The sequence below is a fragment of the Nerophis lumbriciformis genome, linkage group LG15, assembly GCF_033978685.3.
Source record: "Nerophis lumbriciformis linkage group LG15, RoL_Nlum_v2.1, whole genome shotgun sequence".
Taxonomy (NCBI): domain Eukaryota; kingdom Metazoa; phylum Chordata; class Actinopteri; order Syngnathiformes; family Syngnathidae; genus Nerophis; species Nerophis lumbriciformis.
In genome coordinates this window covers 33,075,871-33,093,948 of record NC_084562.2, presented here as the reverse complement: position 1 = coordinate 33,093,948, position 18,078 = coordinate 33,075,871, and the positions used below count along the sequence as shown (strand labels likewise).

General features: G+C 45.1%; 1 protein-coding gene across 4 annotated transcripts in view; it reads left to right on the top strand.

The window, feature by feature from the left end:
- adamtsl5 (ADAMTS like 5) overlaps positions 1-18,078 on the top strand; it is a 201,009-nt gene that overhangs the window by 174,323 nt on the left and 8,608 nt on the right. For 3 of the 4 annotated variants that reach the window (XM_061975081.2, XM_061975077.2, XM_061975082.2), the window contains one exon: positions 12,553-12,663. In XM_061975081.2, the coding sequence (XP_061831065.1) occupies positions 12,553-12,663 (111 nt within the window). The remainder of the gene's footprint in view (positions 1-12,552; positions 12,664-18,078) is intronic. The other variant, XM_061975078.2, reaches the window with a different exon arrangement.

Sequence of the window (18,078 nt, the reverse complement as noted above, 5' to 3'; positions counted from 1 at the left end):
AATAAGACGTTGAACCGTGTTATTTTGTGCCATGGGAAAATAAATCTGGCAATCATCGGCATAAAAATGAAATGCAATACTGTACTTCCTAAAAATAGAACCAAGGGGGAGAAGGTAAAGCGCAAATAAAATTGGGGCAAGGATTGAGCCCTGGGGGACCCCATGTGGTAAAGGAGCTGTGGACGACATAAAACTGTCTACTTTTACACAAAAACTCCTGTCGGTTAGGTACGACCGGAACCAGTTGAGGGCGGCGCCCTTAATGCCCACACAGTTCTCAAGACGAGTGATTAAGGTGGCGTGGTCGACGGTGTGGAACGCAGCAGACAGATCTAAAAGCACCAGGACAACATATTTACCAGAATCAGTGGACAGGAGGATATCGTTAAAAACTTTTAGAAGCGCTGACTCTGTGCTGTGGAGGGCTTTAAAACCGGACTGGAACAGCTCAGTGATACCATTATCCTCTAAGAAGGGCAACAACTGACTGTAGACAACCTTCTCTAATATTTTGGAAATGTATGGAAGATTAGAGATAGGTCTGAAGTTAGAGAGGAGAGAGGGGTCGAGGCTGGGTTTTTTAAGTAGAGGTCGTACCACTGCATGTTTAAACTCTACTGGAACTATTCCAGAAGAGAGGCTACTATTGACAATGTTAAGGACACTTGGTCCAATAGTAGCAAGTACCTCCTTAAACAGGCGAGGTGGGAGGGCATCTGCAGGAGAACCAGAGGGCTTCATATGACTAACTGTGTCACTTAAAAAAGAAAAGGACACCGGCTCAAACTGATGGAAAACAGAAGAGAAATGCAGAGGAACAGAAGGGTCATATGAAGGCTGAGATAGACTGGCTCTAGTTGACACAATTTTGTCAGTGAAAAAATGGAGACAATTTTCACAGAATTCAAAAGAAGCATCAAAACCAGCAGATTTGGGAGCATCAATGACAGTGTTAATAGTTTTAAACAGAACTCTGGGGTTGTTACAGTTAGAAGATATCATCTGAGATAGATATATGTTCATTTCTGCTTTTACAGTCATCTGAAAGGAAAACAGGCTTTCTTTAAAAATGGCAAAGGACACAGATGTCATGTTACAGTTCCCGCTTTAAGTCTCTCTCCAACGAGAGACTTCTTACATGAATGTCTTTGGAAGCAGTAATCAATAGATTGTAAATACATATAATGTAAATAAATGAAACTCACTATAATTGCATAAAAGTACCCTTTCTTTTTCACAAAAATACTCAAAAGTAAAAAGTATGTTGCATTAAAAGTACAAGTTTTCCAAGAAATTACTTGTAAATGTAACTGAGTCAATGTAGTGCTTTATTACCCACCTCTGCATAGTGCCCATCCCTAGATAAGAGTATAAAAAATACTATGAAAAGAAAATAATTTCAATGAAAATACGGTGCATCTGCAAAGTATTCACATTGCTTCACTTTTTCTGTATGTTACATCCCATAATGACAATGTGAAAAGTTTTTAGTTTTTTTAATTTAGCAAATGTATTAAAAATGAAAAATAAATAAAAATCACATGTATTTCAATATTCACAGCCTTTGGGTTGTAAATGGGTGGGTTGTACTTGTATAGCGCTTTTCTACCTTCAAGGTACTCAAAGCGCTTTGACACTACTTCCACATTTACCCATTCACACACACATTCACACACTGATGGCGGGAGCTGCCATGCAAGGCGCTAACCAGCAGCCATCAGGAGCAAGGGTGAAGTGTCTTGCTCAGGACAAAACGGACATGACGAGGTTGGTATTAGGTGGGGATTGAACCAGGGACCCGAGGGTCCCTTTGGTACGACTTACCTTTGGAGCAATTACAGCCTCAAGACTCTTTGAATACGATGCTACCAGCTTGGCACACCTATCTTTGGGCAGTTTCGCCCATGTCTCTTTGCCCATTCCTCTTTGCAGCACCATCAGGTTAAATGGGAAGCGTTGGTTTTCATCCATGATGTCTCTGTACATTAAAAATACTTTTCATATTGTCATTATGAAGTATTGTGGGTAGAATTTTGTGGACAAAAATTGTATTTATTATTGGAATAAGGCTGTAACTAGGGCTGTGAATCTTTGGGTGTCCCACGATTCGATTCAATATCGATTCTTGGGGTCACGATTCGATTTTTTTTTTCATTTCAACACAATTCTCGATTCAAAAACGATTTTTTCCGATTCAAAAGGATTCTCTATTCATTCAATACATAGGATTTCAGCAGGATCTACCCCAGTCTGCTGACATGCAAGCAGAGTAGTAGATTTTTGTAAAAAGCTTTTATAATTGTAAAGGACAATGTTTTATCAACTGATTGCAATAATGTAAATTTGTTTTAAGTATTAAATGAACCAAAAATATGACTTATTTTATCTTTGTGAAAATATTGGACACAGTGTGTTGTCAAGCTTATGAGATGCGATGCAAGTGTAAGCCACTGTGACATTATTGTTCATTTTTTTAATTTTTTTATAAATGTCTCTTCTATTTCTGGGGCTGAGGTTGCTGAGGTAGTTAAAAAGCTCCTCGGTGGCAAGGCCCCGGGGGTGGATGAGATCCGCCCGGAGTTCCTTAAGGCTCTGGATGCTGTGGGGCTGTCTTGGTTGACAAGACTCTGCAGCATCGCGTGGACATCGGGGGCGGTACCTTTGGATTGGCAGACCGGGGTGGTGGTTCCTCTCTTTAAAAAGGGGAACCGGAGGGTGTGTTCTAACTATCATGGGATCACACTCCTCAGCCTTCCCGGTAAGGTCTATTCAGGTGTACTGGAGAGGAGGCTACGCCGGATAGTCGAACCTCGGATTCAGGAGGAACAGTGTGGTTTTCGTCCTGGTCGTGTAACTGTGGACCAGCTCTATACTCTCGGCAGGGTCCTTGAGGGTGCATGGGAGTTTGCCCAACCAGTCTACATGTGTTTTGTGGACTTGGAGAAGGCATTCGACCGTGTCCCTCGGGAAGTCCTGTGGGGAGTGCTCAGAGAGTATGGGGTATCGGACTGTCTGATTTTGGCGGTCCGCTCCCTGTATGATCAGTGTCAGAGCTTGGTCCGCATTGCCGGCAGTAAGTCGGACACGTTTCCAGTGAGGGTTGGACTCCACCAAGGCTGCCCTTTGTCACCGATTCTGTTCATAACTTTTATGGACAGAATTTCTAGGCGCAGTCAAGGCGTTGAGGGGATCCGGTTTGGTGGCTGCAGGATTAGGTCTCTGCTTTTTGCAGATGATGTGGTCCTGATGGCTTCATCTGGCCAGGATCTTCAGCTCTCGCTGGATCGGTTCGCAGCCGAGTGTGAAGCGACTGGGATGAGAATCAGCACCTCCAAGTCCGAGTCCATGGTTCTCGCCCGGAAAAGGGTGGAATGCCATCTTCGGGTTGGGGAGGAGACCCTGCCCCAAGTGGAGGAGTTCAAGTACCTCGGAGTCTTGTTCACGAGTGAGGGAAGAGTGGATCGTGAGATCGACAGGCGGATCGGTGCGGCATCTTCAGTAATGCGGACGCTGTATCGATCCGTTGTGGTGAAGAAGGAGCTGAGCCGGAAGGCAAAGCTCTCAATTTACCGGTCGATCTACGTTCCCATCCTCACCTATGGTCATGAGCTTTGGGTTATGACCGAAAGGACAAGATCACGGGTACAAGCGGCCGAAATGAGTTTCCTCCGCCGGGTGGCGGGGCTCTCCCTTAGAGATAGGGTGAGAAGCTCTGTCATCCGGGGGGAGCTCAAAGTAAAGCCGCTGCTCCTCCACATCGAGAGGAGCCAGATGAGGTGGTTCGGGCATCTGGTCAGGATGCCACCCGATCGCCTCCCTCGGGAGGTGTTTAGGGCACGTCCGACCGGTAGGAGGCCACTGGGAAGACCCAGGACACGCTGGGAAGACTATGTCTCCCGGCTGGCCTGGGAACGCCTCGGGATCCCCCGGGAGGAGCTGGACGAAGTGGCTGGGGAGAGGGAAGTCTGGGCTTCCCTGCTTAGGCTGCTGCCCCCGCGACCCGACCTCGGATAAGCGGAAGAAGATGGATGGATGGATGGATGGATAAATGTCTAATGATGATGTCAATGAGGGATTTTTAATCACTGCTATGTTGAAATTGTAACTAATATTGATACTGTTGTTGATAATATTCATTTTTGTTTCACTACTTTTGGTTTGTTCTGTGTCGTGTTTGTGTCTCCTCTCAATTGCTCTGTTTATTGCAGTTCTGAGTGTTGCTGGGTCGGGTTTGGTTTTGGAATTGGATTGCATTGTTATGGTTTTGCTGTGTATTGTTTTGTTGGATTGATTAATTAAAAATAAAACAATTTAAATAAATAAATGAAAAAATAAAAAATCGATTTTTTAAAAATGAGAATCGATTCTGAATCGCACAACGTGAGAATCGCGATTCGAATTCGAATCGATTTCTTCCCACACCCCTAGCTGTAACATAACAAAATGTGGAAAAAGTGAAGCACAATACATGCCAATAGAGAAAAACCATGAAAAGTATTTATTGTCACCAATTATTGTCTCTGGACAAAGTCACAAGTAAATATGCAAGAAGTGGCTAGTTTTTGGTTGTGTCGGCAACAACTTAAGCAGCCAATCTGAAGGCAGTTGACTTAAACTGCTTCCTAATTGACACATGTTTTGGACTATTTAGTCTTCCAAGCAACAACTCGACTTTTTGAATGTTGTACTTGTGTTTTTAGTCCCCCTAAATCATTTTAAATTAAGTTCTAGATTACTGATTGGACCCTTAAATATTTAACCTTTTGTAGGATCACTGACACTCCTATGAACCATTCGGGGCAAAGGTCACAGGTCATCATATCATCATATTAGTCTTCAGTGTCACTTACTGCACTGGTCTTCGAAGGTTGTTGTCATAGCAACATTTGTGCGGGCGTAAAATACAACCTCAGGTGAGAGGTTCAAATTAACGCACTGATACTTCTTTTACGAATTACAGGTAAAAGCCAGTAAATTAGAATATTTTGAAAAACTTGATTTATTTCAGTAATTGCATTCAAAAGGTGTAACTTGTACATTATATTTATTCATTGCACACAGACTGATGCATTCAAATGTTTATTTCATTTAATTTTGATGATTTGAAGTGGCAACAAATGAAAATCCAAAATTCCGTGTGTCACAAAATTAGAATATTACTTAAGGCTAATACAAAAAAGGGATTTTTAGAAATGTTGGCCAACTGAAAAGTATGAAAATGAAAAATATGAGCATGTACAATACTCAATACTTGGTTGGAGCTCCTTTTGCCTCAATTACTGCGTTAATGCGGCGTGGCATGGAGTCGATGAGTTTCTGGCACTGCTCAGGTGTTATGAGAGCCCAGGTTGCTCTGATAGTGGCCTTCAACTCTTCTGCGTTTTTGGGTCTGGCATTCTGCATCTTCCTTTTCACAATACCCCACAGATTTTCTATGGGGCTAAGGTCAGGGGAGTTGGCGGGCCAATTTAGAACAGAAATACCATGGTCCGTAAACCAGGCACGGGTAGATTTTGCGCTGTGTGCAGGTGCCAAGTCCTGTTGGAACTTGAAATCTCCATCTCCATAGAGCAGGTCAGCAGCAGGAAGCATGAAGTGCTCTAAAACTTGCTGGTAGACGGCTGCGTTGACCCTGGATCTCAGGAAACAGAGTGGACCGACACCAGCAGATGACATGGCACCCCAAACCATCACTGATGGTGGAAACTTTACACTAGACTTCAGGCAACGTGGATCCTGTGCCTCTCCTGTCTTCCTCCAGACTCTGGGACCTCGATTTCCAAAGGAAATGCAAAATTTGCATGGTTGGGTGATGGTTTGGGGTGCCATGTCATCTGCTGGTGTCGGTCCACTCTGTTTCCTGAGATCCAGGGTCAACGCAGCCGTCTACCAGCAAGTTTTAGAGCACTTCATTAACGCAGTAATTGAGGCAAAAGGAGCTCCAACCAAGTATTGAGTATTGTACATGCTCATATTTTTCATTTTCATACTTTTCAGTTGGCCAACATTTCTAAAAATCCCTTTTTTGTATTAGCCTTAAGTAATATTCTAATTTTGTGACACACGGAATTTTGGATTTTCATTTGTTGCCACTTCAAATCATCAAAATTAAATGAAATAAACATTTGAATGCATCAGTCTGTGTGCAATGAATAAATATAATGTACAAGTTACACCTTTTGAATGCAATTACTGAAATAAATCAAGTTTTTCAAAATATTCTAATTTACTGGCTTTTACCTGTATATATACAAGGTGAACCCAGACATCATAATCAGAAAAAAAAACAATAACATTGTTTCTGCATTTCCTTTACATTACACACTTTTTGGTTTGTATTATGGCAACACTAAATTGGCCCTAGTGTGTGAATGTGAGTGTGTATGGTTGTCCTTCTGTCTGTGTTGGCCTTGCGAGGAATTGGTGACTTGTCTAGTGTGTACCCTGCCTTCCGCCCGAGTGCAGCTGGATAGGCTCCAGCCCCCTTGAGACCGCGAAAGGGACAATCGGTTGGAAATGGATGGATGGATAGTTTGTAGTAACATTTTGATTTGTGCCTCGTCTGTATCGTCGGTTAGTAAAAAGGGCCAAAGAAAAAAATCTCATTAAAATGCAAAATGTTAATCTGACGGCTGTTTGCTACCGCTGAAGAATGCATCTGTTTTGTTTCTTGTGAAGCCTGCAGTGCACGTGTGCTCCTCTCTATGTTCTTACAACCGCATGGAAATGTGAACATAGCCTGAGGAATTGTGCTCCCTGTCACAATTGATCTAACAGTTTGCACATGTAGGCCGACGCTTGCATTTAATATAATCATCCCATAAATATCCCAAAAAACAGTTAAACTTCTCCAAACACAGTAATGATCCAAAACCAAAAACACCATAAAACACATGCAAAGGGAAAAGTCAGCACATTAAAAAGGCTGCCATCACAAAAACACTGCAAGATTTAAACAACAAAATCTGTAAATGCCAAAATTACATGACATATTAAAAAAAAAAAAAAAAAGATTATAGCAAGTCTTTAACAATGACATAAAGGAAAATTTACCTTTTTAATTTCACAATTATATTCTGGGCTTCCACTCGTTCATTTAACCACACTCATCCCTTGGGTCTGCCGCCTCTGGTTGCCATCCATCCCTCCATTTTCTACCGCTTCAATCAATCTTTATCAATCAATCTTTATTTATATAGCCCTAAATCACAAGTGTCTCAAAGGGCTGCACAAGCCACAACGACATCCTCGGTACAAAGCCCACATACGGGCAAGGAAAAACTCACCCCAGTGGGACGTCGATGTGAATGACTATGAGAAACCTTGGAGAGGACCGCATATGTGGGTAACCCCCCCCCCCCCTCTAGGGGAGACCGAAAGCAATGGATGTCGAGTGGGTCTGACATAATATTGTGAGAGTCCAGTCCATAGTGGATCCAACATAATAGTAAGAGTCCAGTCCATAGTGGGGCCAGCAGGACACCATCCCGAGCGGAGACGGGTCAGCAGCGTAGAGATGTTCCCAGCCGATGCACAGGCGAGCGGTCCACCCCGGGTCCCGACTCTGGACAGCCAGCACTTCATCCATGGCCACCGGACCTGTGCCCCCCCCCTCAAGGAAAAGGGGAGCAGAGGAGAAAAGAAAAGAAACGGCAGATCAACTGGTCTAACAGGGGGGCTATTTAAAGGCTAGAGTATACAAATGAGTTTTAAGATGGGACTTAAATGCTTCTACTGAGGTAGCATCTCTAATTGTTACCGGGAGGGCATTCCATAGTACTGGAGCCCGAATAGAAAACGCTCTATAGCCCGCAGACTTTTTTTGGGCTCTGGGAATCACTAATAAGCCGGAGTTCTTTGAACGCAGATTTCTTGCCGGGACATATGGTACAATGCAATCGACAAGATAGGACGGAGCTAGACCGTGTAGTATTTTATACGTAAGTAGTAAAACCTTAAAGTCACATCTTAAGTGCACAGGAAGCCAGTGCAGGTGAGCCAGTATAGGCGTAATATGATCAAACTTTCTTGTTCTTGTCAAAAGTCTAGCAGCCGCATTTTGTACCAACTGTAATTTTTTAATGCTAGACATAGGGAGACCCGAAAATAATACGTTACAGTAGTCGAGACGAGACGTAACGAACGCATGAATAATGATCTCAGCGTCACTAGTGGATAAAATAGAACGAATTTTAGCGATATTACGGAGATGAAAGAAGGCCGTTTTAGTAACACTCTTAATGTGTGACTCAAACGAGAGAGTTGGGTGGAAGATAATACCCAGATTCTTTACTGATTCGCCTTGTGTAATTGTTTGGTTGTCAAATGTTAAGGTGGTATTATTAAATAAATGTCGGTGTTTAGCAGGACCGATAATCAGCATTTCCGTTTTCTTGGCGTTGAGTTGCAAGAAGTTAGCGGACATCCATTGTTTAGTTTCATTAAGACACGCCTCCAGCTGACTACAATCCGGCGTGTTGGTCAGCTTTAGGGGCATGTAGAGTTGGGTGTCATCAGCATAACAATGAAAGCTAACACCGTATTTGCGTATGATGTCGCCTAGCGGCAGCATGTAAATACTAAAGAGTGCAGGGCCAAGAACCGAACCCTGAGGAACTCCGCACGTTACCTTAACATAGTCCGAGGTCACATTATTATGGGAGACGCATTGCATCCTGTCAGTAAGATAAGAGTTAAACCACGACAAAGCTAAGTCTGACATACCAATACGTGTTTTGATACGCTCTAATAAAATATTATGATCGACGGTATCGAAAGCAGCGCTAAGATCAAGAAGCAGCAACATAGATGACGCATCAGAATCCATCGTTAGCAGTAGATCATTAGTCATTTTTGCGAGGGCTGTCTCCGTAGAGTGATTTGCCCTGAAACCGGATTGAAAAGGTTCACAGAGATTGTTAGACACTAAGTGTTCATTTAGCTGCTGTGCGACAATTTTTTCGAGGATTTTCGAAATAAAGGGAAGGTGGGACACCGGTCGGTAGTTTACCATGAGGTCAGGATCAAGGTTAGGTCTTTTGAGCAGAGGATGAATAACCGCTTTCTTGAATGCTAGGGGAACAGTGCCAGAGGAAAGTGATAAGTTTATAATATTTAGCACTTGTGCCTCTCTGGGTCGTGGGGAGTGCTGGAGTCTATCCTAGCTGCACTCGGGCGGAAGGCGGGGTACACCTTGGTTGCCAACAAAACAAAATGAATATTGGACACATTTGGCCTGATCTACCAATGAAAATACTTAAGGCTGTCATAGGCAGGGGTACCAAAGCAGTTAGGACTCTTGCTCCCCCAAAAGCTGGACACACATTAAAACACCCAAAGCTGATCCACTAAACGTGTGTGCATAGGATTCCGTCTCTTAAGTGAGCAGAATAAGGAGTGCAATCCATTTAGTGTGTCTGTCATAGATGAATATGCAGAATATATGCTGATCATCATCACAATACTTGGAGGAAAAGATGCAAATGTAATTATTTATCAAGCGCAAAATTTAGTTTGAAATTTTTCTGCAGCCGCTGTTTTACGTTTGTATTTAGTACGTCTAGAAAGTTTGTGCACACTGGCAGTTGTGCAGAAATAGCTTTGAGAAAGAAGTTGATTGCGCTGCAGCTGCGTCCTACAGTACATACAGGTAAAAGCCAGTAAATTAGAATATTTTGAAAAACTTGATTTATTTCAGTAATTGCATTCAAAAGGTGTAACTTGTACATTATATTTATTCATTGCACACAGACTGATGCATTCAAATGTTTATTTCATTTAATGTTGATGATTTGAAGTGGCAACAAATGAAAATCCAAAATTCCGTGTGTCACAAAATTAGAATATTACTTAAGGCTAATACAAAAAAGGGATTTTTAGAAATGTTGGCCAACTGAAAAGTATGAAAATGAAAAATATAAGCATGTACAATACTCAATACTTGGTTGGAGCTCCTTTTGCCTCAATTACTGCGTTAATGCGGCGTGGCATGGAGTCGATGAGTTTCTGGCACTGCTCAGGTGTTATGAGAGCCCAGGTTGCTCTGATAGTGGCCTTCAACTCTTCTGCGTTTTTGGGTCTGGCATTCTGCATCTTCCTTTTCACAATACCCCACAGATTTTCTATGGGGCTAAGGTCAAGGGAGTTGGCGGGCCAATTTAGAACAGAAATACCATGGTCCGTAAACCAGGCACGGGTAGATTTTGCGCTGTGTGCAGGCGCCAAGTCCTGTTGGAACTTGAAATCTCCATCTCCATAGAGCAGGTCAGCAGCAGGAAGCATGAAGTGCTCTAAAACTTGCTGGTAGACGGCTGCGTTGACCCTGGATCTCAGGAAACAGAGTGGACCGACACCAGCAGATGACATGGCACCCCAAACCATCACCCAACCATGCAAATTTTGCATTTCCTTTGGAAATCGAGGTCCCAGAGTCTGGAGGAAGACAGGAGAGGCACAGGATCCACGTTGCCTGAAGTCTAGTGTAAAGTTTCCACCATCAGTGATGGTTTGGGGTGCCATGTCATCTGCTGGTGTCGGTCCACTCTGTTTCCTGAGATCCAGGGTCAACGCAGCCGTCTACCAGCAAGTTTTAGAGCACTTCATGCTTCCTGCTGCTGACCTGCTCTATGGAGATGGAGATTTCAAGTTCCAACAGGACTTGGCGCCTGCACACAGCGCAGAATCTACCCGTGCCTGGTTTACGGACCATGGTATTTCTGTTCTAAATTGGCCCGCCAACTCCCCTGACCTTAGCCCCATAGAAAATCTGTGGGGTATTGTGAAAAGGAAGATGCAGAATGCCAGACCCAAAAACGCAGAAGAGTTGAAGGCCACTATCAGAGCAACCTGGGCTCTCATAACACCTGAGCAGTGCCAGAAACTCATGGACTCCATGCCACGCCGCATTAACGCAGTAATTGAGGCAAAAGGAGCTCCAACCAAGTATTGAGTATTGTACATGCTCATATTTTTCATTTTCATACTTTTCAGTTGGCCAACATTTCTAAAAATCCCTTTTTTGTATTAGCCTTAAGTAATATTCTAATTTTGTGACACACGGAATTTTGGATTTTCATTTGTTGCCACTTCAAATCATCAAAATTAAATGAAATAAACATTTGAATGCATCAGTCTGTGTGCAATGAATAAATATAATGTACAAGTTACACCTTTTGAATGCAATTACTGAAATAAATCAAGTTTTTCAAAATATTCTAATTTACTGGCTTTTACCTGTATATTAATGTTGACATATTAGACATATTGTCTATATTCAGCAATACCATTTTATAGCTGCTGGATAATAAAGCCCCTTATTGTCAGTGCCTGTCCACCTACTGTCTTTTTTTTTTTTTTGCCTTTTTTTGTGCGAAACGATTGAAGATAGGTTGATTGACAACACTAAATGGTCCCTAGTGTGTGAATGTGAGTGTGAATGTTGTCCGTCTATCTGTGTTGGCCCTGTCATGAGGCGGTGACTTGTCCAGGGTGTACCCCGCCCTCCACCCGAATGCAGCTGGGATAGGCTCCAGCACCCCCGCCACCCCAAAAGGGACAAGCTGTAGAAAATGGATGGATTTTTATTACTATTTGATTTAAACCTGAATTGAATTGGGCGCATGTTTAGAAGAAACAAATTGTTCAATATAGCATGTATCTATATTTTTTGTACAATTTTGTACAACTTTTTTCCAGAATACATTTTTGGATTAAAAACATTAACAACTATTATTTATATTGTTAATATGATTGATATAGTTGTTGGTTTTTTTTTCTTTTTTGAGTATTGTATTTGTATGTCTTCTCAATTGCTTTGTAAATTTCTATCCCAAGTATTGCAACTTGGGACTGGGTTGGACCTTTTTTAGATTGGTTAACATTCTGTGATTTTTTGTAAATACTATTTTTTTAAATACATTTAAAAAAATACTTTTTGTAGACCAACACTGCGCATATAAGTCGTACGTCGGCAGCCGAGACAAGTTTTTGTAATCTGTGGTATTGTCATTTATACACCAAGTGATATATTACGAGAATTGTGTTGAATCGAGCATCGATTCTGAATCAAATCGCCACTCCAAGAATCTGAATCGAATCAAATCGTGAGTTGTCCAAAGATTCCCACTTTTAGTGAGTAGTAGAAAAATCAGTACATGTGATGTTTAAATAAATTGTATTAGTTACCTTAATAATAATTAATAACATGATTGAATGCAGTTTGCATGACTCTATGGTATGTGCACAATATGTATTATTTTATGTTTTTTCATTTGTTTCTTTGTAGCTGTATGTAGAAATGAGGCCGCTGAAGTAGCAGCTGGTTGCATCAGCTCTGTGCTCTTTTAATATATTTGATGTCCTTTTTGTTCTTTAATGTTTTCCTCTGGATTTTATGTGTTTTACCTTATTTTTGTGGACTTTTTGAATCTTCACTGCAACCACATCATTTCCCTATTGTGGGATGAATAACGTCTATTCTATCCTATCCTTTACTACGAAATTACAATGTAAAATGTTTAATTATACCAAATGGAATGTGATTTATTTTTTAAGCAGCATTCAGAAGGCCTGTGAAGGCACCACGCCAACCTTCCCACGCCATCCTGCCTCGCCTGGAACGAGAGGAGAGCCACAGGAACCTCCTACCTCAGCCCTCGCCTGGAAGTAAGTTGATCAGCTCCATTTACCCAACCTGAGGTACAAAATTAAAATATGACATCATTGTCATAAGTGACAGCGCAACATGTCTACCTGTTTGCAAAAGTATTGAGACACCTGACCATGATTACTAGTACAGGAAATAATCAGGGAGATAATCCCTGATCTCTGCAGCATCGCGTGGACATCGGGGGCAGTACCTCTGGATTGGCAGACCGGGGTGGTGGTTCCTCTCTTTAAAAAGGGGAACCGGAGGGTGTGTTCTAACTATCGTGGGATCACACTCCTCAGCCTTCCCGGTAAGGTCTATTCAGGTGTACTGGAGAGGAGGCTACGCCGGATAGTCGAACCTCGGATTCAGGAGGAACAGTGTGGTTTTCGTCCTGGTCGTGGAACTGTGGACCAGCTCTATACTCTCGGCAGGGTCCTTGAGGGTGCATGGGAGTTTGCCCAACCAGTCTACATGTGCTTTGTGGACTTAGAGAAGGCATTCGACCGTGTCCCTCGGGAAGTCCTGTGGGGAGTGCTCAGAGAGTATGGGGTTTCGGACTGTCTGATTGTGGCGGTCCGCTCCCTGTATGATCAGTGTCAGAGCTTGGTTCGCATTGCCGGCAGTAAGTCGGACACGTTTCCGGTGAGGGTTGGACTCCGCCAAGGCTGCCCTTTGTCACCGATTGTGTTCATAACTTTTATGGACGGAATTTCTAGGCGCAGTCAAGGCGTTGAGGGGATCCGGTTTGGTGGCTGCAGGATTAGGTCTCTGCTTTTTGCAGATGATTTGGTCCTGATGGCTTCATCTGGCCAGGATCTTCAGCTCTCACTGGATCGGTTCGCAGCCGAGTGTGAAGCGACTGGGATGAGAATCAGCACCTCCAAGTCCGAGTCCATGGTTCTCGCCCGGAAAAGGGTGGAGTGCCATCTCCGGGTTGGGGAGGAGATCTTGCCCCAAGTGGAGGAGTTCAAGTACCTCGGAGTCTTGTTCACGAGTGAGGGAAGAGTGGATCGTGAGATCGACAGGCGGATCGGTGCGGCGTCTTCAGTAATGCGGACGCTGTATCGATCCGTTGTGGTGAAGAAGGAGCTGAGCCGGAAGGCAAAGCTCTCAATTTACCGGTCGATCTACGTTCCCATCCTCACCTATGGTCATGAGCTTTGGGTTATGACCGAAAGGACAAGATCACGGGTACAAGCGGCCGAAATGAGTTTCCTCCGCCGGGTGGCGGGTCTCTCCCTTAGAGATAGGGTGAGAAGCTCTGCCATCCGGGGGGAGCTCAAAGTAAAGCCGCTGCTCCTCCACATGGAGAGGAGCCAGATGAGGTGGTTCGGGCATCTGGTCAGGATGCCACCCGAGCGCCTCCCTAGGAAGGTGTTTAGGGCATGTCCGACCGGTAGGAGGCCACGGGGAAGACCCAGGACACGTTGGGAAGACTATGTCTCCCGGCTGGCCTGGGAACGCCTCGGGATCCCCCGGGAGGAGCTGGACGAAGTGGCTGGGGAGAGGGAAGTCTGGGCTTCCCTGCTTAGGCTGCTGCCCCCGCGACCCGACCTCGGATAAGCGGAAGAAGATGGATGGATGGATGGATGGATGGATGGATGGATAATCCCTGATTTTCTGGCTCACAATCTTCTCGTTAGTATGTTCTAATTTACTCCAAAGCTAAGGGGTAAATATGACTCCAAGGGGTCATGTTATGATTTTTTTTTTAAATATTTACATTTAAAATGCTTCCTTGTGTTCTACGTAACATGTAATGGTGATTCTTTGGTCAACATTTAGCATTGATTATGTTTTACAGACTATTTTCAAGCCGTTTTCTAACCGTCTCTTCAGGATGCGCCGTCTTATTCATGTTCCTCTACTTTGTCAGCCATGTTGTAGTTTTTAGCGCTTCCAAATCGAGTCTACTAACTGATATATGTTTGAACTATACGCGACTTTGTATTAGAAATGGCAATAGCGGAGGGTTTTAGCATGAATGTTCATGTAGGAGCCAGTCAGCCCCACAACAACAGGACAGAAAAAAAACAAGGAACTTGTTGATGAGCTGGATAGAAATGGCAGACTCGTGCAGAGCTCTTCGGGGAAACATCTACCATATATGGAGATATCTGCTGTCGTAACTAAAACAAAATACGTCACTAAAGTCTCAATTTCCAAATGGCTCGTTTGAAAATAAGCAAGATTGTTTTATAAATATCACCGCCATGCCGCTATGGTTAAATGTAACATTCTCGGTACTTATGCAGATCCTAAATACACAACAACAGATAAGAAGAGTTGGTTTTGTGTAATAGAACCCCTTTAAAAGGTTGAGGACTCGTTACAAGTTATTTCACACCAAACTCATCTCGCCTGTCTTATGGACCTTTCTCAAGACTGATTTATTTTAAGAGTATATATATATGTACATATATATATATATATATCAGTGACGTGCAGTCACTAGAGGCAGGTGAGGCGGGGCCTCACCTGCCATCATGGAAAGAAAAAAAATGTAAAAAGAAAAAAAAAAAATTAAATTGTTATATTTATCCAGTGATTATACTATAAAGTTATTTCCCATTTAACTTCACCAGTTTTAGATTTTTAGTTCAACCCGGTGGACGAGAGGGTAGCTTCCCTCCGCCTTCGGGTGGGGGAACGGGTCCTGACTGTGGTTTGCGCTTACGCGCCAAACCGCAGCTCAGAGTACCCACCCTTTTTGGATTCACTCGAGGGAGTACTTGAGAGTGCTCCCCCGGGTGATTCCCTCGTTCTACTGGGGGACTTCAATGCTCATGTTGGCAGCGACAGTGAAACCTGGAGAGGCGTGATTGGGGAGAATGGCTGCGGTGTTTTGTTATTGGACTTTTGTGCCCGTCACAGATTGTCCATAACGAACACCATGTTCAAACATAAGGGTGTCCATATGTGCACTTGGCACCAGGACACCCTAGGCCGCAGTTCCATGATCGACTTTGTAGTTGTGTCATCGGATTTGCGGCCTCATGTTTTGGACACTCGGGTGAAGAGAGGGGCGGAGCTTTCTACCGATCACCACCTGGTGGTGAGTTGGCTGCGATGGTGGGGGAGGATGCCGGACAGACCTGGCAGGCCCAAACGCATTGTGAGGGTTTGCTGGGAACGTCTGGCAGAGTCTCCTGTCAGAGAGAGTTTCAATTCACACCTCCGGAAGAACTTTGAACATGTCACGAGGGAGGTGCTGGACATTGAGTCCGAATGGACCATGTTCCGCGCCTCTATTGTCGAGGCGGCTGATTGGAGCTGTGGCCGCAAGGTAGTTGGTGCTTGTCGTGGCGGTAATCCTAGAACCCGTTGGTGGACACCGGCGGTGAGGGATGCCGTCAAGCTGAAGAAGGAGTCCTATCGGGTTCTTTTGGCTCATAGGACTCCTGAGGCAGCGGACAGGTACCGACAGGCCAAGCGGTGTGCGGCTTCAGCGGTCGCAGAGGCAAAAACTCGGACATGGGAGGAGTTCGGGGAAGCCATGGAAAATGACTTCCGGACGGCTTCGAAGCAATTCTGGACCACCATCCGCCGCCTCAGGAAGGGGAAGCAGTGCACTATCAACACCGTGTATGGCGGGGATGGTGTTCTGCTGACCTCGACTGCGGATGTTGTGGATCGGTGGAGGGAATACTTCGAAGACCTCCTCAATCCCACCAACACGTCTTCCTATGAGGAAGCAGTGCCTGGGGAGTCTGTGGTGGGCTCTCCTATTTCTGGGGATGAGGTTGCTGAGGTAGTTAAAAAGCTCCTCGGTGGCAAGGCCCCGGGGGTAGATGAGATCCGCCCGGAGTTCCTTAAGGCTCTGGATGCTGTGGGGCTGTCTTGGTTGACAAGACTCTGCAGCATCGCGTGGACATCGGGGGCGGTACCTCTGGATTGGCAGACCGGGGTGGTGGTTCCTCTCTTTAAGAAGGGGAACCGGAGGGTGTGTTCTAACTATCGTGGGATCACACTCCTCAGCCTTCCCGGTAAGGTCTATTCAGGTGTACTGGAGAGGAGGCTACGCCGGATAGTCGAACCTCGGATTCAGGAGGAACAGTGTGGTTTTCGTCCTGGTCGTGGAACTGTGGACCAGCTCTATACTCTCGGCAGGGTCCTTGAGGGTGCATGGGAGTTTGCCCAACCAGTCTACATGTGTTTTGTGGACTTGGAGAAGGCATTCGACCGTGTCCCTCGGGAAGTCCTGTGGGGAGTGCTCAGAGAGTATGGGGTGACGGACTGTCTGATTGTGGCGGTCCGCTCCCTGTATGCTCGGTGCCAGAGCTTGGTCCGCATTGCCGGCAGTAAGTCGGACACTTTTCCAGTGAGGGTTGGACTCCGCCAAGGCTGCCCTTTGTCACCGATTCTGTTCATAACTTTTATGGACAGAATTTCTAGGCGCAGTCAAGGCGTTGAGGGGATCTGGTTTGGTGGCTGCAGGATTAGGTCTCTGCTTTTTGCAGATGATGTGGTCCTGATGGCTTCATCTGGCCAGGATCTTCAGCTCTCACTGGATCGGTTCGCAGCCGAGTGTGAAGCGACTGGGATGAGAATCAGCACCTCCAAGTCCGAGTCCATGGTTCTCGCCCGGAAAAGGGTGGAGTGCCATCTCCGGGTTGGGGAGGAGATCTTGCCCCAAGTGGAGGAGTTCAAGTACCTCGGAGTCTTGTTCACGAGTGAGGGAAGAGTGGATCGTGAGATCGACAGGCGGATCGGTGCGGCGTCTTCAGTAATGCGGACGCTGTATCGATCCGTTGTGGTGAAGAAGGAGCTGAGCCGGAAGGCAAAGCTCTCAATTTACCGGTCGATCTACGTTACCATCCTCACCTATGGTCATGAGCTTTGGGTTATGACCGAAAGGACAAGATCACGGGTACAAGCGGCCGAAATGAGTTTCCTCCGCCGGGTGGCGGGGCTCTCCTTTAGAGATAGGGTGAGAAGCTCTGCCATCCGGGGGGAGCTCAAAGTAAAGCCGCTGCTCCTCCACATCGAGAGGAGCCAGATGAGGTGGTTCGGGCATCTGGTCAGGATGCCACCCGAACGCTTCCCTAGGGAGGTGTTTAGGGCACGTCCGACCGGTAGGAGGCCGCGGGGAAGACCCAGGACACGTTGGGAAGACTATGTCTCCCGGCTGGCCTGGGAACGCCTCAGGGTTCCACAGGAAGAGCTGGACGAAGTGGCTGGGGAGAGGGAAGTCTGGGCTTCCCTGCTTAGGTTGCTGCCCCCGCGACCCGACCTCGGATAAGCGGAAGAAGATGGATGGATGGAACTTCACTAGTTTTAGATGTTTATTCAAAATCGCTGAATTTACACATTTGCCGTTCAAATACTGAGAAGATCAGCAGCCAGTTGAGGCACGTCACTCAGTGCTTCAACATGGATTCCGAACTCGGCTAACTGCTGGCCTGCTGTGCAGTGAGACTGTATTGCTA